Source organism: Odocoileus virginianus, unplaced genomic scaffold (genome assembly GCF_023699985.2).
Source record: "Odocoileus virginianus isolate 20LAN1187 ecotype Illinois unplaced genomic scaffold, Ovbor_1.2 Unplaced_Scaffold_35, whole genome shotgun sequence".
NCBI lineage: Eukaryota > Metazoa > Chordata > Mammalia > Artiodactyla > Cervidae > Odocoileus > Odocoileus virginianus.
The window spans coordinates 135319-152528 of NW_027224297.1; the positions used below are offsets into that span (position 1 = coordinate 135319).

A 17210-nucleotide genomic window follows, 5' to 3' on the forward strand; every position below is an offset into this window, starting at 1 on the left:
GGTATGTTGGTATTTAAATCTTACTTACCAGTGGGACCTAACATAAGACCAGAACAATTTTCAGCTTCATGGTGGTTATGGGTATTGTGTTTTATGTACTAAAGTGTACTAATAATTAGGTTGGCTGGAAATACTTTCATTCATTAGTATTTATTGGATTAGTATTTTATTACAAAATGCTTATGGTTTTCTCTCATCTTAGTTTTTATTGTTTTCACTTCTTGAAATCTTTTTACCATTTAGACCAAAGGTACTTCAAGTGAAGAAGTTAATCTGAGTCACATTGTACCCTGTGAGCCAGTTTCAGAAGAAAGAGCAAAGGAGTTACCTGAGTGGAGTGAGAAAGTGGCTCACAACATTTTGTCAGGTATTAGAGTAATGGTAACTTTTTTCACTTATGATGTGAAGCTTTTGGGTGGGTCCCATTAGAGAATACTTGGAAAGATACTATTTTATGTTCTGGTTTTAAATGATCCATTTATAAATACTTAAAAATAGAACTGATCTCTTCGAATGTTACACATTGTCATATTGTTGTAAGTTCTTCTTGGTTTATTTTTCTCTTTTTTTACTCTTGGGAGAATTGGTAGTGAAAAGCTTCAAGAAACCCCAAGCTTTCAGAATAACTCTGAACGTAAAATCAGTTATTTTCCTTTCCCCTTGGAAATCCCCCGTTAATCTTGGTATAGGTATTAAATGTATAGTATGAAAGTGCAAGTCACTCAGTTGTGTCCAACTATTTGCGACCCCCTGGACTATACAGTCCATGGAATTCTCCAGGCCAGAATACTGGAGTGGGTAGCATTTTCCTTCTCCAGGTGATCTTCCCAACCCAGGTATCGAACCCAGATATTCAGTCCTAATTTTATCCAGTTATTTTTCCCTTTAAAAGGTGCTTCCTGGGTGAGTTGGGGTTTGGTCAAAGGTGCTGAGTTTACTGGCAAAGCCATCCAGAAAGGAGCATCTAAACTCCGAGAACGGATTCAACCAGAAGAAAAGCCTGTGGAAGTTAGTCCAGCTGTGACCAAGGGACTTTATATGGCAAAGCAGGCGACTGGAGGAGCAGCCAAAGTCAGTCAGTTTCTGGGTAAAGTGACTTTAGATTCCTTTACTACTTCTTACTTAAATTAAAAATCTTCTTTTAGTCCAGATTAATCTAACCTCATTTAGATGGTTTAACTTTGAGGGTAAAGAATTCGGACAAAGCAGTTTTGCGTTGCTACTTGTGGTGGGATCTGTAGACCAGCAGCACCGACCTGAAAGCTTTAGAAGTATGTCAGGCACTGACACACCTGCTGATTGGGTACTTCCAGTTCACAAGATGTCTCAGTGATCCACTTGCTTGTTAAAGTTTGAGAAGCACTGGTTAAAGGTTATTTTGATGGGTTGGAGAGGGGAACATCTGTGCCTTTGAAAGGGAATGTATTTGCCAAGTGTATTTACCATCCTGGAGTATGACACATGCTTTCAAGGACAAGTCATTGCATTTGAATCATGTTTTTGGTGTGTTTACTTTTATATACACTTAAATACTTTATTACTATTTCAGTTGAGTATTTGCTGATAGGGAGAAAAAGTACAAATTCGCTTAGCTGGAAAACATGATAGTTGGATCTACCAATCTTGCATTGCAAATAGAAAAGGTGAATGATTCTCTTCTAAGCAAAGTGATGAAACATTATATTTAAGACGCAGTAGTTGGAGAAGACTCTTGAGAGTCCCTTGGACTGCAAGGAGATCCAACCAGTCCATCCTAAAGGAGATCAGTCCTGGGTGTTCACTGGAAGGACTGATGCTGAAGCTGAAACTCCAATACTTTGGCCACCTCATGTGAAGAGTTGACTCATTGGAAAAGACCCTGATGCTGGGAGGGATTGGGGGCAGGAGGAGAAGGGGACGACAGAGGATGAGATGGCTGGATGGCATCACTGACTCGATGGGCATGAGTTTGAGTAAACTCCGGGAGTTGGTGATGGACAGGGAGGCCTGGCGTGCTGCGATTCATGGGATCGCAAAGAGTCGGACACGACTGAGCGACTGAACTGAACTGAACTGAAACTCTGCAAACACATCCTTAAACCAAACAATAGCCTTTGTTTAAAAAAAATAACCAGCCTTGTTTTCATGCTTTTTTAAATAGGAATGGTAACATTATACAATGAAACAACTTTAGATACTCATGAAAGAATTTTGCTTTTGAAAATGGTAAAATCAAGGGGAAAATACATGTTTTTCTAAGTTTTTTTTCTTTTAAATGGTTATACTAGTTGACGGAGTTTGTACTGTGGCAAACTGTGTTGGAAAGGAATTAGCTCCACACGTCAAGAAGCACGGAAGCAAACTTGTTCCAGAATCTCTTAAGAAAGACCGAAATGGAAAGTCTACCCTGGATGGTGCTATGGTTGTAGCAGCAAGTAGTGTTCAAGGTAACATAAAACTCTGAAAACTTAGGAAGGTCTGTTTCCCAAGGGTTGGTTTTACTTACTTTTAAATGTATTTTCAGGATTCTCAACTGTCTGGCAAGGATTGGAATGTGCAGCTAAATGCATTGTTAACAATGTTTCAGCAGAAACTGTACAAACTGTCAGATACAAGTAAGTTGAATTTTAGACAATTAAAATGATTGTATAGCTATTTTTTATTGAATATCTGATAAAACAGTTTTTTTTTTTACTTGCTATTTCTAAATAGGGAGAAGAATAAAGATTCTAGAAATCAATAGTATTACTGTGACTTTGCCTCGTATTACTGATTTTGTTATATTTGCCCATCGTTAATGGAAAGAATAGATTCATGTTATTTTTAATGCCTGGAGTTTCTGTATGCCTTCATGTTCTTGATGAGTGATGTTTATCTGTGATTTTGGTGGGGAAAACTTGAATTATATTTAAGGTAGTATACTTTGCTAGTACTAGCCCTTCTATATATGAAGAATATTCAATTTTCACATCTTATTTGAATGTACCACTGTGCATATGTATTAGAACAGACAGATGGTATAGACATGCCTTTAAGAAATGGGCAACCATAGAACTGAATGATTTATTCAAGCTCATCTGATAAGTGGTATTAAAGATGAGACTTAAAAATAGGATTTTAGCTCTTTATTCTGTCTTTATAAGTACTGGAAGTCTAAACTCAAATTTAGTATGAAGGACTTGAGTTGCTTTTTTTAACTGTGAGTTTGTTTGGATCTTAATAGTTAATGTTTATTTAGAAGAAAAAATTAATCATGTTCTCAGCTCTTGGTTATATGTGTTAATTATTTACTCACTGACAGCATTTGAGTTCATGCTTATGCATCAGACATTGTGTTCAGTGCTTTCCATATGTCGTGTTTAATTTTTAATGCTGTTATCTCCATTCTATAGATGAAGAAACCAAAAGCATAGAGCATTAAATACTTAATTAAGAATTGCACTCTAGTAAGTGGTAGAGCTGAGATGTAAGCCAGGTCTTTGTCATGCAGTGTCAGGAAACAGTGCCAGGCCACCGCTCTCCTTAATGGGATATCTGTGTGAGTTTAGTATCTGGAATTCTTTTCCAGCACTACATTGGTATGTTTAGACTCCCTCCCATCATAGTAAATTAGCTAACTACTAAATTACTAACTTAATTTCCAGCCTAAGTTGGTTTGGTCTGCTCAGTCTGGGGCAAACATACCTTTGAGTAAAAGCAACATGGCATATCATCAAGGAGTATCAGTTTTACCAGAGGACTTGGAAAACCAGATGCAGAGTAGATCTGAATTTTGATGGAAATGTAAAACCCAAGTCTCCCAGCTGACTTCTTGCTACTCTTGGCATTGACCTCTAATCTAATACTCTTCTTGTTATGCAACTTTTAGGTTACTTTGATGGATTAGTCATCATTAGAAAAATGGCTTCTTTTTTTTTTGCAAGTGCAGGAGAAAGTAGTGTTTTTTAGACCAAAAGTGGATGATTTTTAGATTATTATGTGCTAGCATGGCTAAATAGGTGGTCACATGAGTAAGTAGGAAGTGCTTTATTGGATTTGTCCATTTCCTACTCTTAAAAAACAAAAAAGGACTTAAGTACTTAAATTAAGTTGAGTCTTTTAAAAAGTTTGAAATTCACCTAACTAGGAAGTACAAGGTTTTAGTGTAAATTTTGTATTTATTGTCCTTAGTGAGGAGAACTTAATGTGATATTAGAGTATTTTTACTGTGGTTTGGAGCTAATTTATTTCTGTTATGGTGTATATTGCTAGTTTTATCCTTTCTTCCAAAGATTCAGTTCTTTTTTTCAGAAAAGAAGCAGGTGAAGATTTAGTTAATTAGATTTGTATTTCCAGTTATCAGGATACCTTAGTGTTGGCAGTAACTTAATTAGAAACTTGGAAAGACGGGAGGGACAGTGGGAAATAACAGGTTTGTCCAAGTAATACTGTTTTTTCATTTATGAATACTCTTGACCAGAAGTAGAAATTGCCTCTTAGGAGAAGAAACTGCAGGTATTAAACCAGTAATAATTCAGTGATATTTACCACTGAAGAATTGGAAAATCTAGTTCTTCCATTTAGTTTAGTTCTCCATAATTGACATAAATTTATATTTGTTTACATTTATGAATTTAAACTTATTTCCACTATGAAAGCTATTTGATAGATGGAACATTTGTATTTTTCTACTCTAATCCAACTGATGATGGTATTATGAAGAAAACTTACTATTTTTTGAACATGTGTATTCTTATTGCCTATGAGAAATTACTCTCCCAAGTAGTTGTTTCAAATCTGCCTTAATTATTTGCACTATGCCTTAGGAGAAAAATATGTTACATAAATTTCCATATCTGGTTTCTTGTATTATAAGCAAATACAAATAATTTTTTTTTTAAATTTAGGTATATTTAAAGGCAGGTTGTATTAGATAAGTATATTCTCCATGCCTTTTATGGTTTTGATTCTGATTCAGGACTGTGTTCATTCATTATGAATGACTTACCTAATGACCTATATAATTAATTACACTCCTACTAATTTTTTGAGGTAAATGTATAAGAAAGATTTGTTAAGACTTTATTTTTGTCAGTTATATTACTACTTTTATTATAATTTAGATTTAGGAGCAAGAAGACCTACAGGAATAAGGAAAAAGCAATTGAGTAACTTTAAACCTACTATACCTAATTGCAGTATAGTATCTATTAAATAATTCATCACTCTTCTTCATAGCTTCTAACTTTCACCTTTAAGTTCCTTTTTCCACTCTAAATTGTTTAAAAGAAAATAATGTAACTTTAGTAAGTTAGGTGCATTTTTGTTTCCCCCTCAGTAATATTTTATCTTAGAACATATATGTGTGAAGAATAAGCTTAGTAAAAATATTTTTCTGTAACAAATTAATTCTTTTAAGGTATAGTATTTAACTGGTTTATTTAGTAAATTTTAATTAAAGTTCCCCTTAAATTTTCACTGGGTGAAGGGGCAAATTCAAATCTGTTTGAGGGTATCCTCTTTAGTAGATGTCATATTATCCATAAAACTCTATATCACATCTACTCAGGAGTTGTATGGGATCAGTCTTGTCTTTTCAGTATGGTAACTGTAGACATATTTAAATATGATCATTATGTCTTTCGCTTATTTTTTCTTTTCTACTAAATACTCCCAGTTTAACAATTCCATATATAGTATGGTTTCCAGATCTTTGCTTTGTGAATGTTGTTCTCAAAATATGGAACCCAGAGTTGAATCTAATATTCTAGAGGTATTGCAACCAGATTGAATACAGTGGGGTTGTCTCCCTTGTTTTGGTCATATTTAGCATGTAATAAATACGGAATAGAAGACAAAGGGTATGTCTTTATAGTAGCTGTTACTTTATTGACCCATATCAAACTTGTTTTTCTTAACTGAATTATAATTGCTTTACAATCTGAACCTTTGCCTTATTTTTAGACAGTTGATATTTGTACCTAAATAAAAACTTTACATTTATTTTGGCTTAATTGCACTTTGTTGATTTTGACCCATCATTAATTCTATCACTTTGGCTTCAGATTTTGATGTGTGCCATGTTAGCCTTACATTTTGAGTTACCTGTAGGTTGAAAGACATGTCTTTCTTACATCTTAAGATTTTTCCACAGGTTTTTGTGTGTGTGTGTAGATAAAGTCAAATCACATGCTTACTGTAGCCTTTCTTCCTGATTGATCTTTATCCAAGATTTAATACTTACTGAGACTGGTGGGTCAGCTGTCTACACATCTCCTAACAGTACTGTCATTTCCCACCTTTCAGTTTTGTCTTACAGATGCTTCTTAGGGTGGTTGTCTTCCACACTCATTCCTTAAATATTGGTTCTGTCTATGGTTTTACTCTGTACTCCCTTTTCTGCCCTTTGTGGATATCATGTATATATATATACACACACACACACCTGTGGCCACAATTATCACCTATATCTCAGCAACTCTTAGATCTATATTTCCTCTTAACTTTTAATCTACAGACTCATACATCCCAGCTGCATACCACTGCAGCTATTCAGTTCACAAGTCTTTTTTTTTTAATTGATCCCTTTAGCTCCAGCCTCATTACCATTACCTTAGAATAGATTTTCATCATTTTTCATCCAGCTCAAAACTTGTTTCCTAACTGGTTCCTCAGTCTTAAACCCTTACAGTTCACAATGCAACCTGTGATAGATCCTTCTGAAATAAAATTTGGTCATACCGTTCCTACTGATTTCAAGATAAAGTTTAAACTCCTTAGCTTCACCTGTAAGGTTGCTTGTAACCCATCTGTGTTTGAAAACTATTAAGAAGCTATTTCTGTTTTAAATATTTAAGGTTAACATTTCTAAGAATAACTTTGAAGGTTGCATGTAAATTGAATTTTAGGCAGATTTATTAGAAAATTGTGATGAAATTTTGCTATGAGTGAAATCTGGAATCACTGCCAGGTGTTATTTTGCTATACGTTACTGAATGCACTGGAGAAATTCCTGAAAAGTCTCATTCAAATTGACATCTAAATCCCATTGACTTATTTAGAGCATTCTTTATATTCATTTTTTATTGTTCTTAAATTGGTAGTATTCAGTATATAAGATGTAATTCAATTAGCTAATTATAGTTAACTTTTTTAAAAGGAAGAATAAAAAATAAGCTTTTTTTTTTTTTTTTTTTTGCCAGAAATAGTCTTTCTAGGAGTGTAGGGTCTGAATAAAGAGAAGAACTGAAGAGTTATTTATCAAGACAAGAGAGGAGAAAGGGATGTCTGCCAGGAATCCTGGCTTCCTGGACATGTTGGGAAGCAGATGTGATGAGTGAGGAGATATTTAAAAAATAAACACAACTTCTGAAAAACTATTCTGTAGGGTCTTTAAAAATATCTTTAGTCCTATGGAATTTTCAAAGTGCTATCACATAACACATCTCATAAGATAAAGGAGAGGAAATTTTATGAGGTACAAAGAGGTGGGGACTTCACCTGGGTCACATGGCTAATTGTTGGCCCATTTGGTATTAGAATCTTAATTTTATGACTCCCAGTTTATGGCCACATTCTTCAGTCATCATATCACTTCACTGTAGTTAACCCAGGTCTGGAGAGAGGAGCCCTGAGAGGGACCTGCTCAACCAGGAGTTTTGGGCACCCTTCCAGTGCTGAAACTGCCTCCGCCCTTTTCTTCTCATAGAGCCTGAGCCATTGCCATGTGATCACTGCATTTGTGACTGGGGCTTAATTGACTGTGAGAAGGCCCCATGTCTTTTGCAACATCAGCAATTCTGTGGAATTCTGAGGGGTTGCAAAGCAGCAGGGACTGGCAGAAAGCAGTCAGGAGCTTTTCCATTGGGTAAATGTTGCGAAAGCCCCAATCAAGAGTGGTGTAGACATAAGGTTTGACAGATTGTAGGCTCTGCTGTGCTCTGGTTCTGATTAACATTCTGAATGAAATATCACTCAGAAGCATTATAAGATTTTGCATATTTCTAGCACTGAAGTTGAAAACAAAAAACAAAAAAACATGAATAAACCAGTAGGATCACAAACCACAGAAGGCCAGGCTAAAAGTAATAGAGGACTTGTTAATTTGGAGGTCTGATCCTGTGTAAGAAAAAATGTCCAGATACTGGTCATAAAGCATCTAGGAAACTTCAGTATGTTCTGGAAAAAAGACTGTAAAAATTTGCCTTTTTGTTCTTATTTGTTGTTTAAGCAGTCCTCTATTTGGGGAAACCTATGGACAGGAAAAGATTTTAAAGCCTGGTACTTAGAAAAAGGTAAAGGGTAAAACAGAAAGTAGAATAAGGTTTAGTGTCCTTGTATATAACACCTCAAGTTGTATTTTCTTATGGAAATGGTATTAAACACCATCAGTTGTATTGATTATGGTCAGGAATAACTGCTTTGTGTGATGTTTTACAATTTCCCAAGTCCTTTGCTCTACTTGAGAATCCAGGAAACTCTTAGAAGGCTCAGGCAGGGCTTACTTATTTTATTCATTCAAGAAATACTAGGTATTAGGCACTGTTCTAAGTACTTAAGATACATTAATGAACAAAGCAAAGAGATCCTTTTATAATGGGGTTTATATTCTAGTGAGATAAACAAGCAAAACAAAAACAGTGGGTGTTTTTGTTTTGGTATTTAGAAAGTTGTTCTGTAGTTGTCAGTTCAGTCGCTCAGTCATGTCTGACTCTGTCACTATAGCACGCCAGGCTTCCCTGTCCATCACCAACTCCCAGAGCTTGCTCAAACTGCTGTTCATCGAGTCGGTGATGCCATCCAGCCATTTCATTCTCTGTCATCCCCTTCTCCAACCTTCAAACTTTCGCAGCATTAGGGTCTTTTCCAGTGAGTCAGTTCTATAGTAGAAATAGTCATTAAGTTAAAGAAGAAAGAGCTGTTAAGGGAGGATTGATTGGCTGTGGGATGAGGCAATTAAAATAGGTTAAATGCTAAGAGAATTATAGCTGACTTGAAGAAGGTGAGGCAGTTAGCCATGTGGATACCTGGGGTGAGAGTAGTCTGCGTGGATACCAGCTAGTACCAAGGTCATAGGGCCACTACATGCGTGCTTGGTGGGTTCAAAGAACAGCAGGAAGGCCAGTGAGTCTGCAGTGGGGTAGAGTGGAGTGAGAGAGAAAGTTGTAAAATCTGTGTTTAGAGACAATCTCAGATTCCAGTAGTTTGAAAGGCTTAACTAGAGTTAAGTTCTAACTTAAGTTAGAACTCAAAACCATTTATAGTGACCTATAGTTGTTTCAGTTAAAATTCTCTAACATTTCCAGAAAGAGATAAAGGAAATGATGACTGATCAACAACCTTTATTAAAATTTACATTCTGTTCTTCAGCATAAACAGCCTTCATTGCATTAATCTCAGCCTCAGTTTATTTTCATAATATTTTTACTGAAGGAGAAAATACAGTGTTGGCACAGTGTGATTTTATTCTTTACTGTGTTTTACATTATTAATTAAATTGAAACTTAATCTTTGATTTTGCTTCCAAGGATAACATACTAATCACGTGACCTATTTAACACTAATTCAGAAGACTTTGATTTATGTTTGTAATTTTGTTCTGCTTTCTCTAATCTTTCTTTTAAAGATATGGGCATACTGCGGGAGAAGCTACGCACAACGCAGTAGATTCTGCCATCAATGTTGGTGTAACTGCCTATAATATTGACAACATTGGCATCAAAGCAATGGTGAAGAAAACTGCAAAACAAACAGGACACACACTGCTTGAGGACTATAAAATCATTGATAATTCTAAGGGGGAAAATCAAGGAGGAGGAGCAAGTGCAGACATAAAAGGGGAGAAAGATGAGCAGAAAGAGGGACCAGAGAAGAACGGGGCAAAGAAGAAAGATAAGTGATGGAAGTGCTGTGCATTGCCTATACCAAAGCCTTACAGACGGATGCAGTTTTGTTAAATAGGCTAATGTGGTAATCCTCACAGGTTAACCAGGATTTTTAAAGTGTATTCATTCCTAGAAAGTGACTATTTCACAAGCTTTATGTCATGTATTCTACTTCTGCGGAAAAGAATCAGTATTCTTGCATCTGATCTTTAGAAATATAGTTAACATTCTCTGTGAATTTATTTTTTTCTAAATGTGGCTAAAATATTTTTGCAGTTAAGACTGATAATAGATGTGCTATAAACTTCATTAAACCTAATGGTAATCTATTTTTGTATTTGCTGTCTTTCAGAAAGTGAAGTAGGAAATTATTATATTCACATATACATAAAATTGGCACTTCGTAACCTTAGTTCTAAGTCATGTGTACTGGGAAGGAATGACTTAAAATGTTGTTTCCTCTTTTTGCACTAATTGTGGATTTTTTTTAGGGTGCTTGTCAGAATTGTCAGTATGTAAGCTAAACAAAAACTGTGATCCTAAATGAAAAGAATTCTTGCATAACATTTAAATGACTTTTTCAAAACAAGGAATAGACTAATCATGAAAATTAAAATGAGTTTCTATAAAATAATTTGGTAGCTTATCTCTTTGTTAGAAAATGGGACAGTTTTTTATTTTAAAAGAATACAAACAGATTTTTAAGTCTTCTAGAATTAAGTCTTCTAGATTTATACTGTTACTGATCTATTAGGAACCTAGGAAATTTGGGACTGTGGTTGGTATTGTAACAATTTAAAGTGATTATTATCAGCTTAATTGGACAAAAATGTAATCACTTCATTGTAAGTTTTTCCCAAAGGCTAAAATTTAGTGAAAACTAAAATATAAACAGTTGAGTTAATGAATGGTAAATAATTTTTATTTTGGGATTCAGTCATTAAAATTGTATATACTAAAAAGCCAATGAATTAAATTATTAGAAAGGTTTTATTAATAGTTCAGATAATTCAGGATTTAAGCATTTATCCATCATGGATGGCATAACGGTGTCCACTTTGGCAGAAGATAGGATATTCACAGACCTGTAAGCTACAAACATGTAATTAAAATAGCTAATGGCATTTTATTTTTGTTTCTTGATTTTAAAAGATTGGCATTTGTTTTCATACTATAGTCCATTCTGATATTTATGAACCTCCAATTGCTATTTACTTTATTAGACTTTATTTGAAACTAGAGTGCACTTTGTGAATAAACTGTCTTTGATTTACGTGGCCTCAAATGTATTCATGGGCTTGTATTTCAGGAACACAGAATTGGAGCCTTTTCCTAGGGCCAAGGATAATGTTCTATTTGAAATGGAAATAAAGTTGAATTAGTAAATAGCTTTCAGTCAGTCTCTGCCTTATTTAAGAAATGGAATGACAATTATGGAGCCTGAAGTTTAAAAAATTACTTTAGAGCAGAGGTCAGCAAAGCTGGATTGTCAACAGGAACCTAGTTGTCCCGTTCACTTCATTCTACTCTGTTCACTTGTTTGTGGGTTGCCGTTTCAGATCAACAGCAGTTTTTAAATTAAGGCTTTTGAACTAAAGCCACACTGATGACAGGATTCAGTCTGTAACTATGGAAGTGGGGTGGAAATTAAAGTGCTGAGAGTTGCAAACTGAAGGGTGAAGAAAGACTTACAGTGGAAAGCTTACCTTTTAGTCAGAGTCAGTAGACAGGTTGTGACTAGTAAGTCTGGGTGAAGCAAGGGGAAAAGTAGATGTGTCACACCCAAGATGGCATATCAAAGGAGTGGGTTTTTACATGAAGATGGAAGCATGTAGTGATGCTGGAAGCAGCATTAGAGGCAGAGAGGATTCCTGACCCTCCTGACCCAAAGGAGCAAGAATTTCTATAGACAAACTAGAGAATAAATCCATCAGTTCTTAGCTTTTTACATTGCAAAAGCTATGATTTATGTGTGAATCAGACTTGGGAGAATATGTGACTATCTCTCTACCATCCAGCTCACTCTCATCCCCACCTTCCCAGTCTATGAGAGAACTAAGAACAGTGGCTGAGGACGAAGAAGGGGAGCCACCAAAACAGAACAGACACTGGTGAGTGAGTGAGAGGCGACCAGCACCTTGCTCCCCACAACCTGCCTCAGGCTGGGCACGGAAGTTAGGAGTACAAAATTTGCCGTACCATGTGACTACTGACATGCTGTGAGGAGAGTTCTTTTGCACTTTTCAGTTAAGCTGTAGATTCTTTGAAGGCAGTGAACGTACTTGGTATCTTACACATAACTTTGTACAAAATAAGCCCTCAGTTGCATTTAACTGAATTGATGCCTCAAAATGCTGCCAATTATCTTTGGCCCACAACTCAGGACGGTTCTTTTGGACACTAAACACCCTATCCGTCTAACGTACCACACTACCTCACGTTCTGTTTAAACAATTCAATTGGAAACTTCCAGCATTGGCCCTCTCAACACCTGTGAACAGCACTGGGAAGCCCAGCCGGGCGGGCGCCGCCCTGTGGCGTCACGGGGAGGAGCCTGGCCGCGACCGTGAGGCCTTCCCCCGACCAAGCCTGTGAGAGCCTCCCCTCACCCGGCTTCTGAGTGTCCCCTCAGGCCTAGTGTTGTCAGCTGTGTGAGGGAGGGGCGTGGGTGGCCTCTGGACTGACGCTGTGTTGGAAGAAAGAGGCGACAACTTCGACGGTGTGAGCAGCGACCGCCTTAAATTGGAGTTACCGGAAGAAATGCACCTGAAGTGAGTTGGGGGCCGGCGCGCGCTCCCGTCCGGGTGTGGGGGTCACAGCCTCGCCGCCAACGCGAAGGCCAGAATCTGGGGGGGTGGTCCAAGGCTCAAGGTCGAAGGCCCTGCGGCCGATGTGACAGCTGCAGGGTCACTGATACCCGGGGAGAGCTGGTGACATCTGAAAACAGTATAGATTGATTGACCTCATACATTTGGTGTTACAAAGAAGCAGGTTTTGAACTGCCTTCAGGATCAAGTCAGATGGAGTGTACTGTGTGCATATGTTCTAATACTAAAATGTGTGTGTGCTTTTGATGTTCCAGTAAGTTCAGGTTTTCTGTTTCAATTGCCAGACATTTTGTTCAGTTATTATACTGCTGTTTCATCCCTTTAGGAGCACTTAAGAATTGGTGACATTTTGTAAAAATGAAGCCCCTTCTAAATATATACTTATTAAAAAACACCATGTAAGTATTCTTACTAAAACTTCAGAACATTTTAAGTAGTTTTTGTTTTGTTTTGTTTTTTAAGGTTCCCCTGTCCCCACCAGTAGGCCACAGAAGGGTAGACTCGCCTGTGTGGAAGCAGTGGTCTTTATAGCTTCCTTTGCTTGCTTCTGTTAACAGCTCCAACCACACTCTTTTAGTTGCTCAGTCATTTCTTGGTCTGATAATAAGCTGTAAGCCCTCTGAGGACAAGTTCTGTAGTCCCTGAAACATTAGAGTATAGGTACCAGTACTTTAGAGGAATCCTGCATAAGTTCAAATCCCAGCACTCTTCACTCAGCAACTACATGATCTTGGGGAAGTTAATGAACCTCTCAAGCTGCAGTTTTCTCAAATCTAAGACTGCAGTAGAAATGTTTATCTTACACATTATGTGGTTGTTACCAGAACTAAATGAAATGTTTGTAACTCACTTAGCATTGGCTTGTGATAAACATTCAGTGGAAGTTGGCTGCTGCATATTGCTGTTCTTACTGGGTATATCTTCAGCACTTATCACAATGCCTCTAACATAATAGGCATTCAAAAATATGTATTGAATAAATGATTCTGTGTATTTTGAAAACTACTATGCTTATTGATGTCCTAAATTGATTATCTCTGTAGTGTTATGTATTTTTTTTTTCAGTGCTTCTTTTTTTCTGTTTGTATCAGGTTGCCAGTTGTTACCTGTTGTCCTAGCTATTCCTTTCTATAGTAATTTGCAGCTCATTTGTTGGGCTTTGAGAAACCAGATAACCAAAAACTGTCAGACTTCATGGGGTCAACTTTTAAGAATAAAGGGTGTTAAGTGGTTATATGGAGAGCTTTGAGCTTTAGTGCATTTGAGTGTCCTTCTGGACCCATGTTATCAGAAGCCTGCATTTTTTTCTTGATTCCTTATTCTCAACCAGACCATTAGTGAGTGATGTTTCATAGTATGGTGTTTCTGAAGTAGTGAGTTACCATGTGTTATTCTTTTCATGTTATTTTTAATTGAATCATAATTAACTAAATGTGTTCAGTAATAGGGATATAGTGCAACTCTCAGTGTTTGAAAAAAGATACAGGATTGCAGAACTGGAAACCAAACTCAATACTGATGATGAAGGTATATAAGTAAATATTTTTATGTGTGACTCCTATATACTTACTGTTCATTGTACTAAGATATCTGTAGTACATTACATATTTGGGATAATAGTGCCCAAATTTTGGTGTCGCTTTTTGGCAGCATTAATAATAATTTAATATCAAGGCTTTAAAAATTGATTTTTGGAATGCCAAACCTGTTATTTTATAATTATTTATCAACTTATGAGTTCAAAATGTTCATTCTTCAATTAGAAGAACCTTTGTTATGTGAAATCAATTAATTATTTCCTTGATAAATAAAAAATTATATATAAATAAATATATAAAATATATATTTATCAAGGAAATATTTGATATTTATTAATAAATATTGGTAACATTGTTACATAGATAATATCTGATATTAATATATTTGTTACAATATATTAATATTTAATTATATCAATAATAAATATTTATTTAAATAAATAGTTATCACAAAGTTTTCTACATAATTTGAGTAATAACTTTTATACCTTAACTGCTAAAGTTGAGGTATAACCTTAAAATCCTTATCTAGGTTTTGACTATTTGTGTTGGAAGAATGGGGGAGGGGCAGGCGAGTGTTGCACACACACATGGCACACCTAACACACAGGCATCCATATGTCCTTAAAATGTGTAATGTATATGTTAATTTGTTACACTTGATTGAGATCCTACCATATGTCAACACTTTGAATGGAGGACCTTTCTTTTCCCTTTTCTAAAGAGATTCACTGACTATTGGGAGGAAGTGTCAAATTAAAATATGAACATGACAATGTAAATTTTGCATAAGGAGAAATGGCACCTCAGGTAAGGGCAGCCTAACACAACCTGCATGAGGGAAGGGGAAGTCTTGAACTGAACGCTGGAGGACAGTAGGAGCTTATTAGGGTTATGGGGGTGGGCTTTGGCTCTTAAACCTGCTCATGCTGCTCTCTTCTTCTATTGGGGAAGCTGCAAACAAAATGGATTAACAGCCATATGACGACTATAATGCTACTTTTCATAATGCCCAATGCTCTGTTAGAGCTTGATTGGAGAACACTACTTTATCCCAAGGCTGAAGTAGCTTCCTCTGCCTCCCTTTCTATATCCTTAATGAAACCGGCTCCACGGGTGCAGACTGTTGGGTACACTTACTGAGTATTTGCACTGTCGAGGCTGGCTGGAATTTCCTCGTCCAGCTATTTACAGACAAAACAGGTCATGCTCACAGGTACACACACAATGCAATAACTTTGGCCACTGGTGAAATGTACGCCCAACAAGTTGTATTACCAACAGCTCTTCTCACAGGGAAGAGCTGGTTTGTGGATATAAAGAGAAAAGGTAAAATGACAGGCGAGAAAGTTCTTTCCTCAGTGGGCCGAGCTAAAGCCTAAGATGGAAGGTGGAAACATTTATGCCTTCTTCAGCATCAACTAAGGCCAGGAACTGTGTCAGCAGAGGTGACTATTATTATCACTATTTATGGAAAAATGAAGTTCAGGAATTTAAGTCGCTTGCCAAGATCACATAGCCAGAGAGCAGCATAACCGTGACTTTATCCTAAATCACCTATCTACTGCTACCGCCATTACTATGATGACTGCTGTCTCCCTGGTCAGTGCTCAACTGCTCTGGTTATCTGCTGTTGCACAGCCAATCACTCTGTGATCTAGGGGCCTAAATAATCTCTCTCTCACAAGCCTGTGGATTGACTCTCTTCATCTGGGATGTTCCTAATTGGGGTCTCTTGTGTCATTGCAGTCAGATGTAGTCTGGCACTCAGTCATCTGTAGGTTCAGTGGGGTTGGACATTCCCAGAAGATTCACTCACATGGCTGGCATCTCATCCTGGGTGTTGGTTGGGAGCCCAGCTGGGATGGCCCATCAGAAGTGCCTGCTCATGGCTCTACAGAGCTTTTGCTTCTCATAACATGGCACCTGGGTTTCAAGAGGCTGTACCCAAAAGCAAGCATTCTAAAAGGCACAAGGACAGAAACTGCCAGGCTAGTTAAGGGCTACTCCTGAAACTGACAGTGTCATTTCCAATGTATTCTATTGGTCAAAACAATCATAGATTTGAAAGGATGGAGAAAATCTACTTGTCAAGGTCACATTGCACAAGGTCATGTAAGATGAGATAGATTCTTGGAGTCATCTTTGGAAAATGCAGTCTGCCATGGGGAGGATTAAATATGTCTTTTGAGAACTCTAACTGATGAAGATGGAACATAGATTGTGATGAGAATGTGGCAGGAGATGAGATTAAGGTTTATGAAGAAGAGGAAGAATAATCTTTAATTTGATACTGGTGTATTTTTATTTATCCTGAAGAAGTGAAGTGAAGTGAAAGTTGCGTCCAAACTCTTTGCGACCCCGTGGAATTCTCCAGGCCGGAATACTGGAGTGGATAGCCTATCCCTTCTCCAGCGGATCTTCCCGACCCAGAAATTGAACCCAGGTCTCCCACACTGCAAGTGGATTCTTTACCAACTGAGCAGTGAGGAAAGCCCTTTTATCCTGAAGGCAATGGGATGATATTAAAGGACTTTTCAAAATGAATTTGTTATTACTCAACATTATAAAAGAAATACATGCACAAGTGATGACCATGATACATCTGTTTAGGTGATTCTTTCACACTTCCCTCTCCTCAAATCTTGTCACCTCTCTCTCCATTCTCTCAGCGAATGAGCTTACTTTCCTCTTTCAAAAAGAGATAATCAGAAGAGAATTTACAAGTGTTTCTACCGAGAAAGCTACCCACCTACCTGCATCTTTGCACATCGTTTTACCTCCCTTCTGTTCCTCTGCATGTTCTGTGTTCCTCTTATTTAAGGTTAATCCCACCACCTGTGCAGCAGATCCAGTCTACCCTCACCTCCAGGATGGAACTTCAACAATTGATCGTCTTCTCTCTTTCCTGCACCATCTGTTTTCGCTGCTCCATTGGCTCATCCGTAACAGCACACAGACATGCCAACTTTATTTTATCTAAAAAACAAATAGCAACTCTC

The 17210-nt window shown here is 37.0% G+C and overlaps 1 protein-coding gene across 7 annotated transcripts in view; it reads left to right on the plus strand.

Annotated features, from left to right (window-relative positions):
* SPART (spartin) overlaps positions 1-11115 on the plus strand; it is a 29527-nt gene extending 18412 nt beyond the window's left edge. For 6 of the 7 annotated variants that reach the window (XM_070463147.1, XM_070463148.1, XM_070463146.1 and 3 more), the window contains 5 exons: positions 244-367; positions 893-1087; positions 2268-2426; positions 2504-2594; positions 9584-11115. In XM_070463147.1, the coding sequence (XP_070319248.1) occupies positions 244-367; positions 893-1087; positions 2268-2426; positions 2504-2594; positions 9584-9857 (843 nt within the window). In that variant the 3' untranslated portion in view covers positions 9858-11115. Of the gene's footprint in view, positions 1-243; positions 368-892; positions 1088-2267; positions 2427-2503; positions 2595-7160; positions 9557-9583 lie in introns of those variants that run through there. The other variant, XM_070463151.1, reaches the window with a different exon arrangement.
* The last annotated feature ends 6095 nt before the right edge of the window (positions 11116-17210 follow it).